The following is an 18,337-nucleotide window of genomic DNA, read 5'->3' as shown; positions in this document are numbered from 1 at the left end:
CACTAATTGCACTGAGATATGGTACTTCATGACAGATTCAAATTGGTATATTTTCCATTTCATCAAATAATCTATTTTTTTAATACTCTCCAAGAGTTTCAATAATTTTCAAGTTATAAACTTGTACAATATAAGAATTATAAATAAGTTTGCCAGAAATTTTAAAAGGCTTCAAACATTTTGAATCCTTAAATTTTTCATATAAATTTTTTCAAGTGACAATATTCAGTATTTCATATGTGACATCTTCAGGTGACTGGACTGCAAATCAAATAAGTGTTATGCTTACCAGCTACCAAGCTACATCCTTTTAGGTCACTTGATGAATATTTCTATGCCAGCATGCTTAAATAAACATGGAATTTTGATACTCGTAATCTTTTACAATATTGCGTCAATAATGTATCAAAGATATTAATGATATTTCATTTCATCTCACAGTGTGACATAACATTTTGAGATCCCATCGCTTCATTATTTTCAGGTACCTGAACCTCTTATAAGGTTTCATGAAGTGTTACGTCGAAGGTTTCAATTGAATTATCTTTTGAATGAGAAACTGATGATAATTCCTAACATATTTCACAGCTGCTTATAATCTCCCCTTATGTTAAGAAAACTGACATACATCTTCCATCTTCTTTGAGGAGTCTATCTTTATACATTATGGTATATTAATTAATTGTATATCGCATATCAAAATTATTAGATGAATAATGTGTGGTTCCTAACTCAGAACCAACTTTGAGGGTGGATTAATCATAATTAATTGATTTGATGTATATATTTACTTTTGTATACAATCTATTATATTTCAAACCAACACATGAAATTTTGTTCTCATTAATAATAGTTCAACTATTTATCAAAGGCATTCAATGTCAAACCATCATTATTACACAATCTGAAAGTTACTTAATTTTATTGAGCGACTTTATGAATGTCAAACTACAGGTTGACAATAAACGTACAAGTGATCATCATATATCGATGCATCTTAATAGATCACATGATTGGTGAACGAGCTCATATTCATGTTTTATATTTTTCAGATTTCGAGGAATCAAATTTCAACATTAGCTGGTCCAACCAATTTATCACGAGAACAAGCAAAATTATAAGTCCATGAAGAATTTTCTAGTTCTTCAATATACAATACTCACTATGCACATCTTTAGAATATCGCAATTATTCATGTCAATTTATAAACTTTTATTCTACCAAACTTCAAATTTATCATGACATGTACCTTTTACTTTAGTAATTTCAAATTTACTATTTTAGAAGTAGATTTAAAAATAATTCTTCTCAAGTATTTAATCTCTTTCGGAGGTAAATTATGAAATCATCACAATCAAATGAGTATTAATAAGTTTTTCTAGATATTATCACATTCCCCCTAGGAAATGAATCTATACTTATACCAATCAAAATTTTCATTCATCAAAAATGAAATATAATTGTGTTTAAATCTATTAAATTTTGATAGTTTATAACTTATTTTATGATATTGCTACTTCATGACCCGTAAACATCTGATTTTGTTCCTCAAAAAATCCAATTCATTAATTTTTTATCTCACGTTATCGTACACCCTCATCTATACGATTATATCCCACAAAAATATAAAAAAATAATAAAATTTCAATAAATCTCTAACAAATTAAATCTCTAATATTTTCTTATTATAACAAAACTTTATCCAAACCAATTCACCGACCTACCTCCACATACCCCACGTACCCTACCCCTACACTACGTGATCCCCACCTCCTTAACAAACCCACCAGTTTTTCACAGTATATCAATACACACAAAACAGACCCACGGAGGAGACTCCCCAATTTACTCTCCATTTTTTCTCTCACTCCACAGTTCATATACACATGACGAAAGGGAGGAATTTCCATTGAATCCACAGGCAGCAGCACACAACTTATACCTCACAATGGACGCACACACTCACATTCACAAAAAAGGACCACTATATACGCACAATACACACGGAGAGAGAGGCGTACAAAACTTCACCGGAAAAAGAGTGGCTCACCGAAAAATCGAGGCAGCTTCACAATACACATACACTACACACACACTGGGTGAGGAGAGAATCGAGAGAGGGAGAGATTGGAGCAAAAAACAGAGAGAGATCGGGAAAATTGAACAAAACCGGTGAGATTCCGGCTAGGTTTGACTTTTCCGGTGAAAGTTCGCCGGAATCGGCTTCAGTTTTGCATAATCGACTTAACATTTGCGCCGGAATCGGTTTCTGTCATCAGTTCAGTCAAATCAGTCCCAAAAGTCGCTGGAATCCCTTTGATTTCTGGACTTCTTAGTCGGAAAACGCGAGAATCACCGGAATAGTGGTTATTCGGTGATTTAAATCTGTTCGAATTGTTATTTCGTGATATCGAGTTGGAGTTCGGTTTGTCGTCGAGGTGTTTTATTTGGGATTCCAAATCCGGGTTTGCTTAAATATTAGTATTATCAACAAAAATTAATTATTCAAAGGTCCAATTCTATCTCTTCTTATTTTATTTTGTCATATGTGTTTGATTTATGTTAGACATAATTAAATATTGGATGATATTGATTTGTTTTGTTTAATTTCGTTGAAGAAATGATTGTGGATTATTAAAATAGTGATCTTGAATTGCAAAAATTTGGTGTTAAAAAGGAATTTGGGGTTGGATAATAAGAATTGATAAAAAATAATATTGTTTAGTCTGATTTATTATCATTGGTCATTTTGGAGCAAATATAAATGTTAAACGCGATAGTATCATGATTAGGCCATCGAATAAATAGATAAAAGTTTAGGTTCAGATAGATGAATTTTAGGAACGATGTTTTGTTGAATGTTTGAATGTGCATGTGAATAGTTCTTTCACTTTATCACACAAGATTTGAAGATATATTCATTCGCTGGAGAATGTCCCGAGGTTATATTTATATTATACTTATTCACCGGAGAATGCCCCAAAGTATTTTGTACTTGAAGGACGTCCGTGACGATGGCCCGAGGCATCGGGTAAAGCATTGGAGTGCAGTTTAAGATTAGTGTAGGTTAGAATATGATTTATATTTTCACATTTTTCTATTTTGGACTGTATAATTGGATTGGACACTATATTTTGGATTTGTTTTGTTTTTATGTGTTTGATTGATTGTTTTATGTGTTTTTGTGAGGTTTATACATTCGTAATGTTAAATTAGTTGATACGCTCCCCCAAGCGATCGTGGTCGAACCACAGGACTGAGGGGTGATTAACACCTTCCCTTTGGTCAACAAAATTCTTCAGCCGAAATTTCTGTTCGCAAACCAGTTTTCAGAATCAAATTGTTTTGAAAAGGATTTCCAAATGTGACTTGGCATTCCCGATCTATGCCAAGTGACGATTCTGAATATAATTGTAAAATGAATTTTTTTCGAAACAAATCTTCATTTTGTCATTTTAATAATAAAAACTATTTCAAACTTTAAAATGAATCTTTTGGTTAAAAAAAGGGTGTGACATGAGTAAATCGAGACATACATATAATGTAGAGAAGTTTTCTCTAACATATCTTATAGTCATAATCAGTGGCGGATCTAGGAATTTTCTTTAGGGGATTCAAAAAAATAAAAACATAAATGTGTGAATACGTCAATAAAATATAATTACAATACCACTCGACGAGGTTTCATTGCTTGAAAAGACAAAATAATATCATCAGTTGAAACGTTATTAAACAGATCTTTTTCAACAAAAGGAATTATACAACCACTCAAAAAGTCATCGTTTATTCTACTCCGCAACTCATTCTTAAGAAACTTCATTGCTGAAAAGGCTCTTTCAACAGATACAGTGGCAACTAGCAGAAGCAACGCAAATTTCACCAAACTAAATACAAGAGGATAACAGGAATGTTTTTTTGTCTGAACCAATTGTTTTGAAAGATCACAAAGTCCATTTAAATTGGAGAACCTTTTATCGATGTCACGAACATCAATAATGTAATTTGCAAGTTGATTCTTAAGTGCACACATATTAAGTTCATCAAAGTCATCAGGATATAATTCAGTCATTCTCAATAGTTTCTGGATGTCAAAACTTGAAAATGAGTTTATCGGATTCAAACAAGCAACACCATGAAGCAACTCAGTTGTCACCTCATCAAAACGATCATTAAGTTCTTGCAATTGCCAATCAATTATTTTGCAAAAGACTTCAACACGATAATGATGAAAGACAGTATAGTCAGCAGGTTTACGTCGTGATCTTCCAGAGTTAGCATACAACTCATCAAAATGTAGACACCTCAGAAACAAACGAATCCCATTTATTATCTTCCCTCAACTCGTGCAACCTTCTCTTGGCTACATCAACAAGTAGCATAGCATTTGCAATATCTTGCTCTTTTTTTTGGTAAATATGTACTAAGATCGTTCGTAATTCCTAAAATTTCTCTCATCAAATGTAATATGAATGCAGCCTCATACGTTTGAGCAACTCTAATATATCCTGTAGCCTTAGATCTTTCATCCAAAGAATGTGCAGTTTCAACAATATTATCAAGTATATCCATAATTGTATCAAACTTAGGAATAAAACAATTAAAATATTTGAAGTGAGATTCCCAACGAGTATCACAGGCCCTAGAAATACCAAGTTCTTGATGTAAGCCCTTACCTATTTTAAGCTCACCCATATCAAAATCCTCCTGAATTTTTGTTTTTTGAGATTCTCTATACTCATTCATACATTTATAAGAAGATCACAACACCTTAAAAGTATCTGAAACCAAGTGCACAAGTTCTCCTACTTGAAGACATCTTTTAGAAACACCAACAAGAGTCAATTGAAGTTGATGAGCAAAACAATGAGTAGAATAAGCCGATTTACTTTCTTTCTTAATCAACATCTTAGGACCGTTGATATCACCTTGCATATTGCTTGCTCCATTGTAGCACTGTCCACGCACATAAGATAAACTCAAGAAATTTTGAGAAAGTAAATTGACAATGCATCTTTTAGAGATAAAACATTAGTATTTTTTACATGAACAATATCAAGAAGTCTCTTCATCACAAATCTTTTATCATCAACATATCGTAAAACAACTACCATTTGCTCCTTGCGTGAGATATCAAAAGATTCATCAACCAATAAAGAAAAATAGTCACCATTTATTTCCTTTATGATACCCTTAATTGTTTCAATCTTGCAAGCAATCACAATTTCTTTTTGAATTCTTGGGCAAGTCATTTGATCATTTTGAGGAGTCTTTTTCAACACAAATTTTTGAATTTCATCACACTTTTGAGCATAAAATGAAAATTTCAAGAAAATTACCTCTGTTAAATGATGACTTAGATTCATCATGACCCCGAAATGCCAATCCTTGACTCACGAGAAGCCTTGCTTCATCAATCAAAGCTGTCAATGGAATGCGATATCGATGCTTATCTTTACTAGATTGTTTCTCAAATGAATCATGAATAGATTGTTCTTGCCGCATTAGATCCTCATATTTCTTTTTGCCTAATTATGGATGCTATTAATCCCACCAGCATGTGTTTCTAGGCTAGTTTTTTTGTTCAACTCCTAAAACCCGTACTCAAAAATACTTCACCTCCACCTTGACGATTGTTATTTCTCTTAAATAAATAACAATACAAACAATAAGCTGCATCTTTACTTACACTATACTCTAACCAGCCAGAAAATTCGTCATACCATTTACGATTAAAATGTCGCATATCTCCACAAATCTCCGTTTGAGAAAACTCTTGTAGTTGAGGTTGAGAAGTTTTTTTTCCAGAAGATACGCTCTTCTAACCGTGTCACGATCATTTGGACGAAATTCTAAAATTGGAGTTCTTTCATCCGGATCAGCCTTTAAAGTATTTAAGTCAAATTCTTGAGAAAAATGCGATGATACTCCTAACTTATTCTTATTTTCTTCCCGATTAGGTTGACTATGTGCGACAAAACTTGAATTTGAGATTTCAAAAAAATATCTCTTCATTACTCTTGAATAGAAAGCAACAATCGTCAAGAATTGATTTGAAGTTACAAAGCTACTGAAATGGAGATACTTAGTTACTAATAGTTACTGGGGAATCAACAAACAACTGGCAGGATTATAGAAACAGGCGAATAATTAACTATCCGCAACGATAGCCTCACAAATCAACGAACCAGCAGTGTAGCAACCCTCAAATTCTGCTGAAGTTGGGAAATTTTAACGGAATTGAAAAGAGCAAAATGATTTAGGAAAGCCTACTGTTCTTATTTATATGTATTAAGAATTGGGTATGGGCCATAGCTAAGCATCCGATCATTATTTTATTTGGATAAGATTGGGCCCAATGCACCTAATAGTATTCAACTTTTATTGATTAATAAAATTCATATTAAATTAAAAAAAAAACAGTTGGAACGTGCGTCTTTTTTTTTAATTATAGCTGTAAGGACAGCTATTAAAGCATGTTACGAAACAGATACTAAAAAATAAGCAATCCGCGCCCCTAGTGAGAATCGAACCCACGACGCGAGGGCCGAAGGAGTGACCCAAGAAGTGGATTTAGAACCACTGAGCTATCCCACAATCTTGTTTCAAGTGGTTCAAATTTAATATATGTACATAAATACTGATTTTCTACCTTATATAACAAGGTAATTTTTTGCCGAGGGAGTTCGGGTGAACCCTCTGACTACACCGTGGGTACGCCCCTGGTCATAATAAGCGTGTGAAAATATTATCACTTTTGATGATTATTGTTATATTGTCCCTTCACTCTTATATTTGTACATTCAATCACTTGTCTCCTTTCAGATATATTATGTACTGCTACCATATTCACTTTAGAGAATGAAGCATATTCAGTGGGACATGTCTCATGACTTTTCACAAACACCCATTATTTTACCTTAGCCATCATAATTTCATTAATATAATGTATCAAGATTCAAACTCAATCTTATCCATATAAAAAGGCGTTTTGGGCTATAACTCGTTGGGACTTAAACCCAACATTTTATCATCATGGTGCATTGAAATTTTTAATCAAATGTCTTACCTTTTTAATGAGATGAGATTTAAATTCATCACTATATCTTTTAACATTATTGTTCTTCATGAACAAATTTAAAATATAATTGGTTCCAAATCAATTTTTTTTTCAAATCCAGCAATAATTATATCATTAGTAACAAAAGATAAATATAACATAAGAAATCATTAATCTTGAAATTATCTTTAAATTTATAATCTCACCTTGTTGGTAAAGTCTCGTGTTGATAAAGTGTTATGAAATATAAAGTAACAAGAAGAACTGAGAGAGAAGGGATGAGACTTTTTATTTCTCATGAGGAATTCTTGAGGGGTTAATTACAATAAAAGAAACCCTTTTATTTATAGGAAAAAACTTATCCTGGTTTCTAACTTTTCTATAAATAGACATTTACCTTATATGATAAAGTAGATATTCATTATATATGATAATGTATTTATAACATCAATCAGAATTTGGCTAGTACCGCCAAATTAGTTACTCCTTCTGGAAGCACTATTTAAGTAGCCGTTTGGTCATGAAAACTAAAATTTTTTGGAGTTGGAGTTGAAATTGGAATTGGAGTTGTGTTTGGCTATGTCTTTTTTGAATTTTTTTTTTTGACTTTTGAAAAAACTTTTTTAAATATGATTTTGTATCCTAACTTTTACAAACTATCAAAATCACCAAACCAAAATTTACCTACTAATGGAAAAAGAACACAATTAGCCACTATTATAAAAATAATTACATATACATGGTCATATTTAATGAATTTCAATTATGACATATATAATATTTAGATTAATAGCCGTTTTCTCATATTTGAAAATTTTAAATATGGATGTTATATTAACGGATCACCGCTTCCTATTTTTTAGGTAACAAATATTATCTTTCAAACAAATTTATTTTTGTAGGAATTTATTTAATTTAATTCCTTCATTTTCCGTTCCTAAAATATAGGAAATGATGAGTTATTATTAAATTTTAGGGTGCCGCTAATTTATTTCTTTAATTTTCTTATACATGAAAGATTTTACCGTGTGTGAATAAATTATTTCTATGTAAAACATGCTTTGCATATTTATAGTATATTATATCATATACCATAAATATATAAATATTCTTAGTATGTTTCTTTATACTTTGTATTTTATATATGTGTGTGTATGGTATATATATGGTATAAACTTAATATATAACATACTTTGTATATTTATATTATAAATATGCTTAGTATGTTTCTTAATACTTTGTATATTTCTATGTGTGTATATGGTATATACATGGTATAAACTTTATATATAACACATTTTGTATATTTCTATTATAAATGTAATACTTTATATATTTATGGGTATAAATATAAATTAGCAGTAAAATAATGTCTTAAATAAGGGAGAAAATTAAATAAGGGATAAAAATAATGATGAGAGAGAAAAAGAGATATATATTAATTAGGATAACATTAAGTTTGAAATTATAATTATCTTATTCTTTAAAACTGCTATATACGTAATATTGAAAAAGTAATGTTATAAGGAGAGTTTTATATAAAAATTTAAAAGATTGGGGTTATATGTAGTAATAATAAAAGTTGGAATTGGAGTTGGAAAATTATGAAAACAACAAAAACTTGTTTCCCTTTCAGAAAAAATTTTCGAAATTATTTTCCGAATTTTCATGGTCAAACACCACAATTTTCAACTCCAAATTTTTTTTTAAAAAAAAAGAGAAAAATTTTCATGGTCAAACGGACCCTAATTTTGCATACATTTAAAGAAAAAAACTCTTCAAATTCATTGACAAATACACTTCTTAATCATTTATGTGCTAGAAGTCAAAGTTAAAATTGATTTCAATTAAAAAAAAATGACGCATTTTTGTCGTATAACTTTTTTTCTACTAAAAAAGGTGTCACGTAAAAATAATTATCTCTAACGTCTCCCATCATATACAAGGGAGACTCACAACTCTATAGGAACACCTCCACTCATATACACGAGTTGAAGTGTTTGATGTACACTCTCAAAATTAAAATGATATTAATCTAATTTATTCGAGTCTAAAGTCTAAAGAACAAATTTTTTCATTCAAAATTCAACGACATATGAAAATAGAAAAAAATTGAAACGGTATTTACCTTATCCATTAAAAATTAACGTCATTAGTTAGTTGGTAAAAAATAATTTATTAATCTACCTCTTAAAAAATATTTTGAATGAAAAATACTTTTAAAAAAATTAATTGCAAGAGTAATATGGAAAAAAAATTAATTAATGTTTTCTTGATTTAGTAAGAAGACCAACTAAATATGAAATAACTAATATGAGATGAAAAGAATAGCTTGAAACTGAGTAGGTGTTTGGTCATCAAAATTTTAAAAATTTGGAGTTGAGTTGTGTTTTATCTGGAATATAAATTGAAGTTGTTTTTGACTTTTTGCGAGTGAAGTGGAGAGTGAAAAAACTAGAGCCGTCAATATGGATCAGGCCCGGTGCAACTTGTAATTTGATAGGGCTGTGCTACAATTTTTACTGCCTGTTTAATAGCCCGACCCGTATGAGACCGTTGGCCCATGGGGCAAACAAAAAATGCTTAAAAAATAGAATAGAGTTCTAAGAATTAAACATCATAGATATTTAAATATTAAATATGTTTATAAAATATATAAATAATTAAAATACTAAATTTTTTAGGAACCAAATATGTTTGATAAAGATAATGTGGCGATGTTGAACACGCTATAATTCATAAGTACCATGAGAATTTTTTTTTGAGTTCATTTTTACTTTTAATGGACTAAATATTGACATTTCTTTGTGTTTTATTGTGATCAATTAAAACAAAAATGCGTTAATATTATTATTTAGCTAGTTATATTATTACTTATTAACAGCTTCATTTGTTTTTCAACATCTCAATTTGGTTTGAATTGGGTGTCAAACGTTATTTAACTTCACAGATTATTTGGATTTTTTTTTTGTAAATTTGAGACTTGATTAACAAGTAGTAACTTCATGTAATATTATATTGTACGTATTTATGTAATTAGCAATTTAAAATTTAAATTAAGATTATAAAGTTAATATATTTTAAAAAGTGGGCTAGCCCGTGGAGGTTTGCAGCTTACTGTGTGATGGGTTGAGTTTGCTATTTTTTGGCTTGTCATGTTAATGGGCCAGTCCGATTTGACCCATCAAACTTCAAAATTCGTGTGGGCTAGTTCGACTAGGCTGGATCTGCCTGTATTGACAGCTATTGAAAAAACTGAAAACAAGTATTTTTACTTTTCCATATACACTACTTTTGAAATAAAGTGAAAAAAAAAACAAAACAAAAAACTAAAAGATTCTTATGCCATAGGGTGGTTAAGTGTTTACAAATACTTTTTAATTTACCCAAACACACTAAATATTCTTTAAAACACCTAAAATAAGTCAATTCAAACAAGAGCTAAATCAGACTTTTGTGTTACTGTCGTTTCTTTTTTTTTAAATTAAATTAGTGCAAGACGTGTGAATTAAGCTCTCACTAATAATATAAAAATTCATTTAATCAATCAAATAACCTATTAAGATTATTCACATGACTTAACTAATTTATATATGTTGTTAAAAAGTTCATAAAATTTTAAAAAATAATTTATACATGTTGTTCTGAAATCTTTTAATTTGTAGTTGCCGCATTTATTTAAGATATTTTGTAAAAATTACGTTAAATGGTCAGCTTGAGAGTTCATTATGAGTTTTCAGTACATATTTAAACATTTACTACAAAAATCTGAACTCTGTAGACAGTCGCTTGGTTTTTGAACTTGAAAATATTCGAAAATCATAAATTATTCTTCAATTTTGAATCGTATAAATCATTTCTCGCTGACACCAATACTACAAAAAAAAGTTAAATGGTACACTTAATTAAAGGATGAGTTATTTACCTAGAAGTCTATGGACCAACTCTCACTAAATAGAAGTTTGCAATTCTTTTTTAGTGGTGCAATCATACTTGTTTTAGTCCTAGATTCGCCGGTTCCGAGAACCACAAGTTCAATGCCAGGAAAATAGCAACTGAAAGAAATGGCTCATGAGATATGCTAAAATGATTCAAAGAACTCATATTGTTCTCTATCTCCAAAACTTTCTTAAACAGGAAATCAAGTTACAGCACTTAGAAGTAACAAATACGTTGATGCAGTAATTCCATTTTGTCTAATTATGAACTTCAAACATTAAAACATAACAAGCTACTAACTCCAACAAAGTACTGCTGGTAATACAAAAACAAATAGAAAATTCTCATTGTTGTCCAATTTCGGCTTTTTTCTTCTGCCAGAGCCTATCAAGAGCACTATCGGCATCTCCCTGCAGAGAAAGGGTTCTCATGTCAATTGCAGCAGCACAAAAATTATGAATATTAAAGGCAAATGAGATAACCCATCACAAACAAACGCAACAACAACCTAGTGTAATCCCACAAGTGAGGTCTGAGGCGAGTAGAATGTATGCAGAGAGAGGTTGTTTCCGATAGATTCATGGCTCAAAATATAACTAAGATACAAGTGACATAGGCGTTTCTCTTTCTGTCATAAGCTTTTGACAAGGGAAGATAAACAACCAATATGAGCAGAGCCTTAATATTGCTATTGTAGCACACAAAAACTCGTTATCAATGATCAAATTTTCAGTTTAGATTTGGCTGAAAAAACCACCGGACAGGAAAAACAGACTTCCCCTGAGAACTGGAATGCAACAAGGAACTCAGACCAAAGAAGCATTGGAATCATATGTGCTCACAACCGAAGGCTAATGAGGAGTGTAATGGACAACCATTTATTCCCCAGAAAAAGGTATAGCATGCTTTTTATAATTCAAAGAGGCACAACGATGGTTCATTATTGGAAAGATCAAGCAATTTGAAGACAGGAAAAGAACTGCTTGGCATGAATCAGAACAATCCGAAGATAAAATTCATTTAACATGATATTCAGAATACCTGGGCACGAATAAATCCACAGAGAGCATAAGTGGTGAATTGACCAGTGTATCGGCCAAACTCATCCAAATGCCCAACATTGAGCTGTACAGATGCATGATCCTTGGAAGTGATCAGCCTGTTAGTGGCAGAGCTGCACCCACATAACAAGTTAGTTATCTAGGATTACCTAATATACATCTTCATAATATAGATAAACAGAGGAAGCCAAATCTAATCCAAAGTGTTAGGAAGTAAGAAATAAATACCACTTCCTAGGGATGTAAAGGTCCATGTTTTGTCCCTCGTCGTTCTGCATCTTGGAAATTTCTTTACACAACTAGACTATTAGAAGTGGAGAGCTCCTGTGTTTAAAAGGAAATGAAAATTAAGGTGCAAGTCACTAACAAAAAATGCCCCTTTTTTCACGTGTTTCGAGCCTACATTAGGCCACTTACACTTTACCATAACAGATATTGTAATGTAGAATTATTCCAACAATTGCAAAGGCATCCACAAAAGTGAAAGTAATTAAACTTCAACCATCCAACTCCACATGACACAAATTTGAATCAAATGGATATATCAAGAGATTTCAAAAGTTTGACTCATTTGGAGGTTAAGAGATCAATAGAGTGGACATATTATAGTTCTGGAAGTGTGAATACAATGTTGGCTTGATAACAAAATGATAACTTCATTTCTTAAATTTGAAGAATTGAAAACATAAAAAACACAATCATATACTGGGATGGGGGGAGGAATTCTATCATTTATCTTCACAAACAAAATTCCAAATTAGTAACTAATAAAAAAATGTTCCCCAAGTGTGAGCACAAAGATTCTCATCCACATTATGAATCATAATAGCTTTTCATTAAGAAGATCACTAACAACAGGGCATTATTGGACAGACATCATTCTCTAAACTGCAAAGCATACTACTTTTATTATAACCATGGTGCCGAGCCAACTTGCTCACAGGTACCAGGATAGCTTGGGTAGATGTGAAGAAGTCACCTAGTAATTCTCAGACTATTGGATATTGAACTTGAGAACTCATGGATCTCATTATCCACTAAGCCCACGCAGGTGTTGTCAAAGGCACGCCTAAGCCCTAAAGCAAGACTCGAAACATGTTGACCGCTTCAGTCGCTTAAGGTGGCATCAATAAGCCTCTTCTGAAGTGGTGACACTAAACAACTAGTATTTCACTTTATCATAGTCTTTTTTTAATTTCATTGTTCATATGTTTTGTCATTCATGATTACAATTATTAGTATTGGACTAATCATATAAATTAACATTTTTCTCCCTTTAACCCAATTTATTTGTACTTGGCACTTAAAGCTCCAACATACCTCGGAACTTCTGTGACACCCCAACTTAGAATAAGGAGTCCCACATCGGCAAAACACAGGAGAGATATTGGGTATATAAATAAACAAGCCTTTCACTCTAGCGACACGTTTTAAAACTAGGTCTAGGCCCAGAGCAGATAAAATTGCTAGTGGTCTGGACTGTTACAAAAGGGTATATAAGTAAACAAAACTTTCACTCTAGTGACGCGTTTTAAAGCCGTGCAGGTCTAGACCTAGAGTGGACAATATCACCAGTGGGTTGGGTCACTACAACTTTTTTGCATTTTTTGTTTTTGATTACACTCAATCACTCACAACCTAAGGTGCTTCAAATAATACTAGTTTAACATAGTCAAAACAAAGCTAAAGCACCCAAAAAGGATACAAATAGTTACATCCTTCGGTGCTTCAAAGGATTCTACTTTTTTTTATAATCATGGTGTCCGAGTCAGCTTGCGTGCATCAAAACTAATTTCACAAAATGCTTCAACTTTGTTTTGATTGTGTTAAGCTAATATTGTTTGAAGCAACTTACGTTGAGCGTAATAAAAAACAAAAAATAGTCACATCCTTAGGTGCTTCAAAGGATACTACTTTTTTTTTATAATCATAGTGTCCAAATCAGCTTGCGCTCATCTCAATTGATTTCACAGGATGTTTCAACTTTGTTTTGACTGTGTTAAACTAGTATGTTTGAAGCACCTTAGGCTGTGAGTGTAATCAAAAACAAAAAATAGTCACATCCTTATGTGCTTCAAAGGATACTACTTTTTTTAACCAAGTGTCTGGGTCAGCTTGCATGCATCAACTAATTTCACAGAATACCTGTCACCTCCCACTAGCAATGGGTACGCAATAGGTACTAGGTAACTCTATCCCACCAGCAATGGGTACGCAATAGGTCGCTAGGATACATGGGATGAAATCACCTAGGATTTTTGTCTCTTCTCGGATTTTCAAATCATACTACTTTTAACACAATCAAAAAGTTTAAATCAATAAAAAGGATAGAAATCAATTACGCTAATACAAAGCCCAACACAAATTTCACTTCCATCACATAGTTTATTCATTTATTTTACATGAAAATAAATCACAGAAAAAAAATTATCTATTATATTTACATAGAAAGCATGGAAATACAATTAAATTACAAAAATTGGCAATAAGTTGGGTGATAAGGAGAATGTACCTGGAAGGCAAATATAGAGCAAAAGCAACAAAGGAGAATAGAAGTGCCAGGGCGGCTGCTTAAAGGGTTATAGCTAAAACCCTAATTCAGTAGGGATTGACTTAAATAGCCCTAATTGTTTTGAGTAATTACGAAAATGGATCCTTTGACTCATCCGACCCGATGCAATTTGAAAAGACCCGTTAAGAATTTGGGAGAGATTGGCTATAATCGCTCTTTATATACCAATCGAAATTTGGCTATTACCTCCAAATTAGTTACTCCCTCTGGCAGCACTATTTAATTTCGCAAAAATTTAAAGAAAAATATTCTTAAAATTCATTGGCTAATACACTTCTTAATCATTTATGTGTTATAAATCATTTCTATTGAGAAAAATTTAAAGTTATGTTAATTTTTAATTATAGAAAATATCGTTTTTTTCATACAACTTAAAAAAATGTGACACATAAAAATAATTATCGTTTAACTCATTTCATTATACACAAGCGAGACTCACGATTCTATAGAAACACCCCCAATCATATGAACGAGTTGAAGTGTTTGATGTGCACTTTCAAAATTAAAATAATATTTGTCAAATTTATTCTCTCTTTTTGTTATGTTCTCCAACCTTAACATATATATTCAATCACGATGAATATTTAAATAAATTATACTCCCTTCGTTCTATATTATTCTTCCCAAATTTCTTAATTTGGTGTTCCATTCTACTTATTAAGACAAGACAATTTTTTTTTCATGTTTTATCCTTTGCATTAATTATTTTTTCTTTAAATTAAAATGTAAACATCATTTAATAGGGGTACTATGGTAAACTAGCCATATTATTTATTATTTTTCTTAATAACTGTGTCATCTCAATTTGGGACAAGTAAAATGGAACGGAGAGAGTATATTCTATTTGTTTTAAAAAGAATGGTTTATTTTGCTCTTAAATTCATTTTTAAAAAATCGACCTTTTTTTTTTAAGGAAAAATTACAGAAAGTATCATATTTAAGACTATAATTACAATAAATGATAACACTTTTGTAAAATTACAGTTTATAGCAAGAGTAGTATTATTTTACTCATTAACTAAACAAGTGCATGTTTTATTCTCATTACTTTACATTTTCCTATTTTCACTCCACTATCTCACCTCCTCCAAATATAGTCATATCTTTAACCCCTTCTTTTTATCTTATTTTTTATTTTATTTTCTTTTCATTTTTTTATTTCTACTTTATTTTCTCTCTTCTATTTTTTTTTTTTTTTTTCATTTTTTCATTTTTTTTCCTTTTTCATATTTGAAGATAATTATCTCCACGATCTTCAAAATTTCAAAATAAAACATCATTACTATCTTTCACTCTCTTATATCTCTACCTATTTTTTTCTTGTTAGTTTTTTTTTCAGCTTATTTTTTTATTTTGATTTCTGTTTCTTTTTTATTTTTTTTCCACTTTATTTTCTCTCTTTTATTTCTTTTTTTTTTCCTTTTACGTTTTTTTTTCCTTTCTCATATCTTATTTTTCTTTTTCTATTTTCGTTTTCTTCTTCTTTTTTTCTATTTTATTTTATTTTTTTCTTTTATTTTTACACTTCTATTTCTCTTTCTTCCTTTTTTTTTTTTCACTTCTCATTTTTTCGTTTTTTTCTTTTTATATTTTTGTTTTTTTTTCGTTATTTTACTCTTCTATCTTTAACTTTTATTTTTGAAAAGACAAATATGTATATCACATACACACGTTCAAAAAACATACAAAATTCATAGCCATACAGAACATATATATGTATTTATGAAATACATATCATATTCTTATTAAATAGTAACAAATATAACTATACTATATATCTTCATATGTATTTGCGAAATACAAAAGTGACCCGTATAGAATAAGAATATACATATGGATCAGGTATATATTCTGTAAATACATATGCAGAGCTATATATATTTTATACGGTGTTGAATTTGTCTTTGAGTTGTACATACTATGTCATTTTAGAGGGTAACATATGTACTTATTTGTTTTCTTTTATTGTTTTAAGATATGTATATGTATTTTTTTATTACCTATATGTATATGTATATAGTTGTCATTTTTGTTATAGAGATTTTGTGTCCTATATGTTTATATATACATGTGAGTCAGATATGTATTTCTGTAAATACATATGCAGATATATATGTATGCTTTTTACCGTAAATACATATGCAGGTCTGTATGTCTATTTATTTTGTATATTTTTTGAATATATATATATGATATAGATATTTGTCTTTTAAAAATAAAAGATAGAGATAGAAGAGTTAAAAAGAAAAAGAAAAAAAAAAGAAAAAGAAAAATTCAAAAAAAAAGTGAAAAAGGAAAAAAAAAAAAAGAAAGAGAAATAGAAACTAGAAATAGAAGTATAAAAATAAAAGCGAATTTTTTTTAAAAAAGAAAAAGAAAAAGAAAAAAAATAATAAGAAAAGGAAAAAAAGAAAAAAATAAATAAAAAACAAAAAAGAAAAAAAAGAAGAGAAGTAGAAGAGAGAAAATAAAGTGGAAATAAAAAATTGAAAAAGAAAAAGAAAAAGAAATTAAAATAAAATAAAAAAGATAAAAAAAACTGAAAAACTATCAAGAAAAATAGTTAGAGATATAAGAGAATGATATTTTGAAATTTTGTAGATCATGGAAATAATAATCTTTATATTTTTGTTTGATTTGAAAAAGGAATCTACTAATTTAAATAAGAGTAATTTATGGGAATTTAATTAGATGAGATAATTCTTCCTTATTTACTCAACTAATTTGACTAAAACAAGGACAGTTAATCTTGTTGTATATGTATTTGTATAGCAACAATTTACTTAAATACAAAATACAATTTGCTATTTTTCGTAATTATGAAACTGTTGCTATAAAAGTTACAATTAATGTTCTATAATTGTTATTTTTGAAATTTTCCCATTTTTTAATACTTTAATTTTAACCTTTTACATAGCATATATAAGACAATAAAATTAAAGTATTTTGATATATTTAACGTAATTTTAATTTAAAATTATAAGATGGGATGAAAAAAATAATTTTCTTAAATTTCATGTCAAATCATTTTTTTTTTTTAAATGGAAGGAGTAAATTAATTGGACGACAAGGGAATACGTAGTAATTAGTTATTTAATCAACCCAAGTTATGTTTCTGAGTTAAATTCTCAAGCACTTGTTTCGTGAATTGAATTTACGCTGTTTCCAAATATTAACGCAACAATACAACTATAACTTTTCCATCTTAGGCTCCATTTGTTTGCACTTAATGAAAATCTAGATATAAATAATTCAAATTTTAAATCATTAAGTGCATTATTTTTTATTAAAATTTTGACTCTTAGTAGGTCTGAATAGGTTTTAGTGATTCAAATCCGGAACTAAGACTTAATCATTAAGAGATCATTTAGTAGAGTGTATTAAAACTAATGCATGCATTAGTTTAATGTGTATTAGTAATATCTTGTTTGGTATACTTTTGCACCCTATGGGATCGCTTGGTAGAGTGTATTGAATAAAATAACGCATGCATTAATTAATGTATTGTTAGTATCTTGTTTGATATCTTTTTTAGCCTATGTATAATTAATACTTGCATTAGTTATACACTGTATTATGTATTAAGGTGTGTATTAGTAATACACACCATTTTTAATGTATTAGTAATACCAATGTCACGCCCCAAAATCCCATCGGGCCGGACTGGCACCCGAAGCCGAGAAGGCCCGGGAGAACCCGTTCAAATAC

At 30.1% G+C, this 18,337-nt stretch overlaps 3 protein-coding genes across 3 annotated transcripts; all 3 read right to left on the bottom strand.

Annotated features, from left to right (window-relative positions):
• Positions 1–3,661: 3,661 nt before the first annotated feature.
• On the bottom strand, positions 3,662–4,569 carry LOC124898430. Its single transcript, XM_047412077.1, has 2 exons — positions 4,484–4,569; positions 3,662–4,262 (listed from the first exon to the last, which is right to left on the bottom strand). Exons 1-2 carry the CDS (start codon positions 4,567–4,569, stop codon positions 3,662–3,664), a joined length of 687 nt encoding a protein of 228 aa, XP_047268033.1.
• A 189-nt stretch (positions 4,570–4,758) lies between these two features.
• On the bottom strand, positions 4,759–5,502 carry LOC124898429. Its single transcript, XM_047412076.1, has 3 exons — positions 5,337–5,502; positions 5,043–5,224; positions 4,759–4,953 (listed from the first exon to the last, which is right to left on the bottom strand). Exons 1-3 carry the CDS (start codon positions 5,500–5,502, stop codon positions 4,759–4,761), a joined length of 543 nt encoding a protein of 180 aa, XP_047268032.1.
• A 5,634-nt stretch (positions 5,503–11,136) lies between these two features.
• Positions 11,137–14,828, bottom strand: LOC107853904 (40S ribosomal protein S21). Its single transcript, XM_016698892.2, has 4 exons — positions 14,570–14,828; positions 12,286–12,381; positions 12,038–12,170; positions 11,137–11,406 (listed from the first exon to the last, which is right to left on the bottom strand). Exons 2-4 carry the CDS (start codon positions 12,333–12,335, stop codon positions 11,341–11,343), a joined length of 249 nt encoding a protein of 82 aa, XP_016554378.1. The 5' UTR covers positions 12,336–12,381; positions 14,570–14,828; the 3' UTR covers positions 11,137–11,340.
• Positions 14,829–18,337: the final 3,509 nt, after the last annotated feature.

The sequence above is a fragment of the Capsicum annuum genome, chromosome 5 (genome assembly GCF_002878395.1).
Source record: "Capsicum annuum cultivar UCD-10X-F1 chromosome 5, UCD10Xv1.1, whole genome shotgun sequence".
NCBI classification, from domain to species: Eukaryota; Viridiplantae; Streptophyta; class Magnoliopsida; order Solanales; family Solanaceae; genus Capsicum; species Capsicum annuum.
This window is presented reverse-complemented; position numbering and strand designations above follow the sequence as displayed.

Coding starts and splice junctions, on each gene's coding strand:
- LOC124898430 (XM_047412077.1), bottom strand. CDS start 4,569: ATGGATATACTTGATAATATTGTTGAAACTGCACATTCTTTGGATGAA. Junction 4,263..4,483: donor TATATTAGAGTTGCTCAAAC/GTATGAGGCTGC, acceptor TAACTCTGGAAG/ATCACGACGTAAACCTGCTG.
- LOC124898429 (XM_047412076.1), bottom strand. CDS start 5,502: ATGCGGCAAGAACAATCTATTCATGATTCATTTGAGAAACAATCTAGT. Junction 5,225..5,336: donor TAAGTCATCATTTAACAGAG/GTAATTTTCTTG, acceptor GAATTCAAAAAG/AAATTGTGATTGCTTGCAAG. Junction 4,954..5,042: donor GACTTCTTGATATTGTTCAT/GTAAAAAATACT, acceptor GTGCGTGGACAG/TGCTACAATGGAGCAAGCAA.
- LOC107853904 (XM_016698892.2), bottom strand. CDS start 12,335: ATGCAGAACGACGAGGGACAAAACATGGACCTTTACATCCCTAGGAAG. Junction 12,171..12,285: donor CTTTACATCCCTAGGAAGTG/GTATTTATTTCT, acceptor ATGTGGGTGCAG/CTCTGCCACTAACAGGCTGA. Junction 11,407..12,037: donor GTGGATTTATTCGTGCCCAG/GTATTCTGAATA, acceptor CTTTCTCTGCAG/GGAGATGCCGATAGTGCTCT.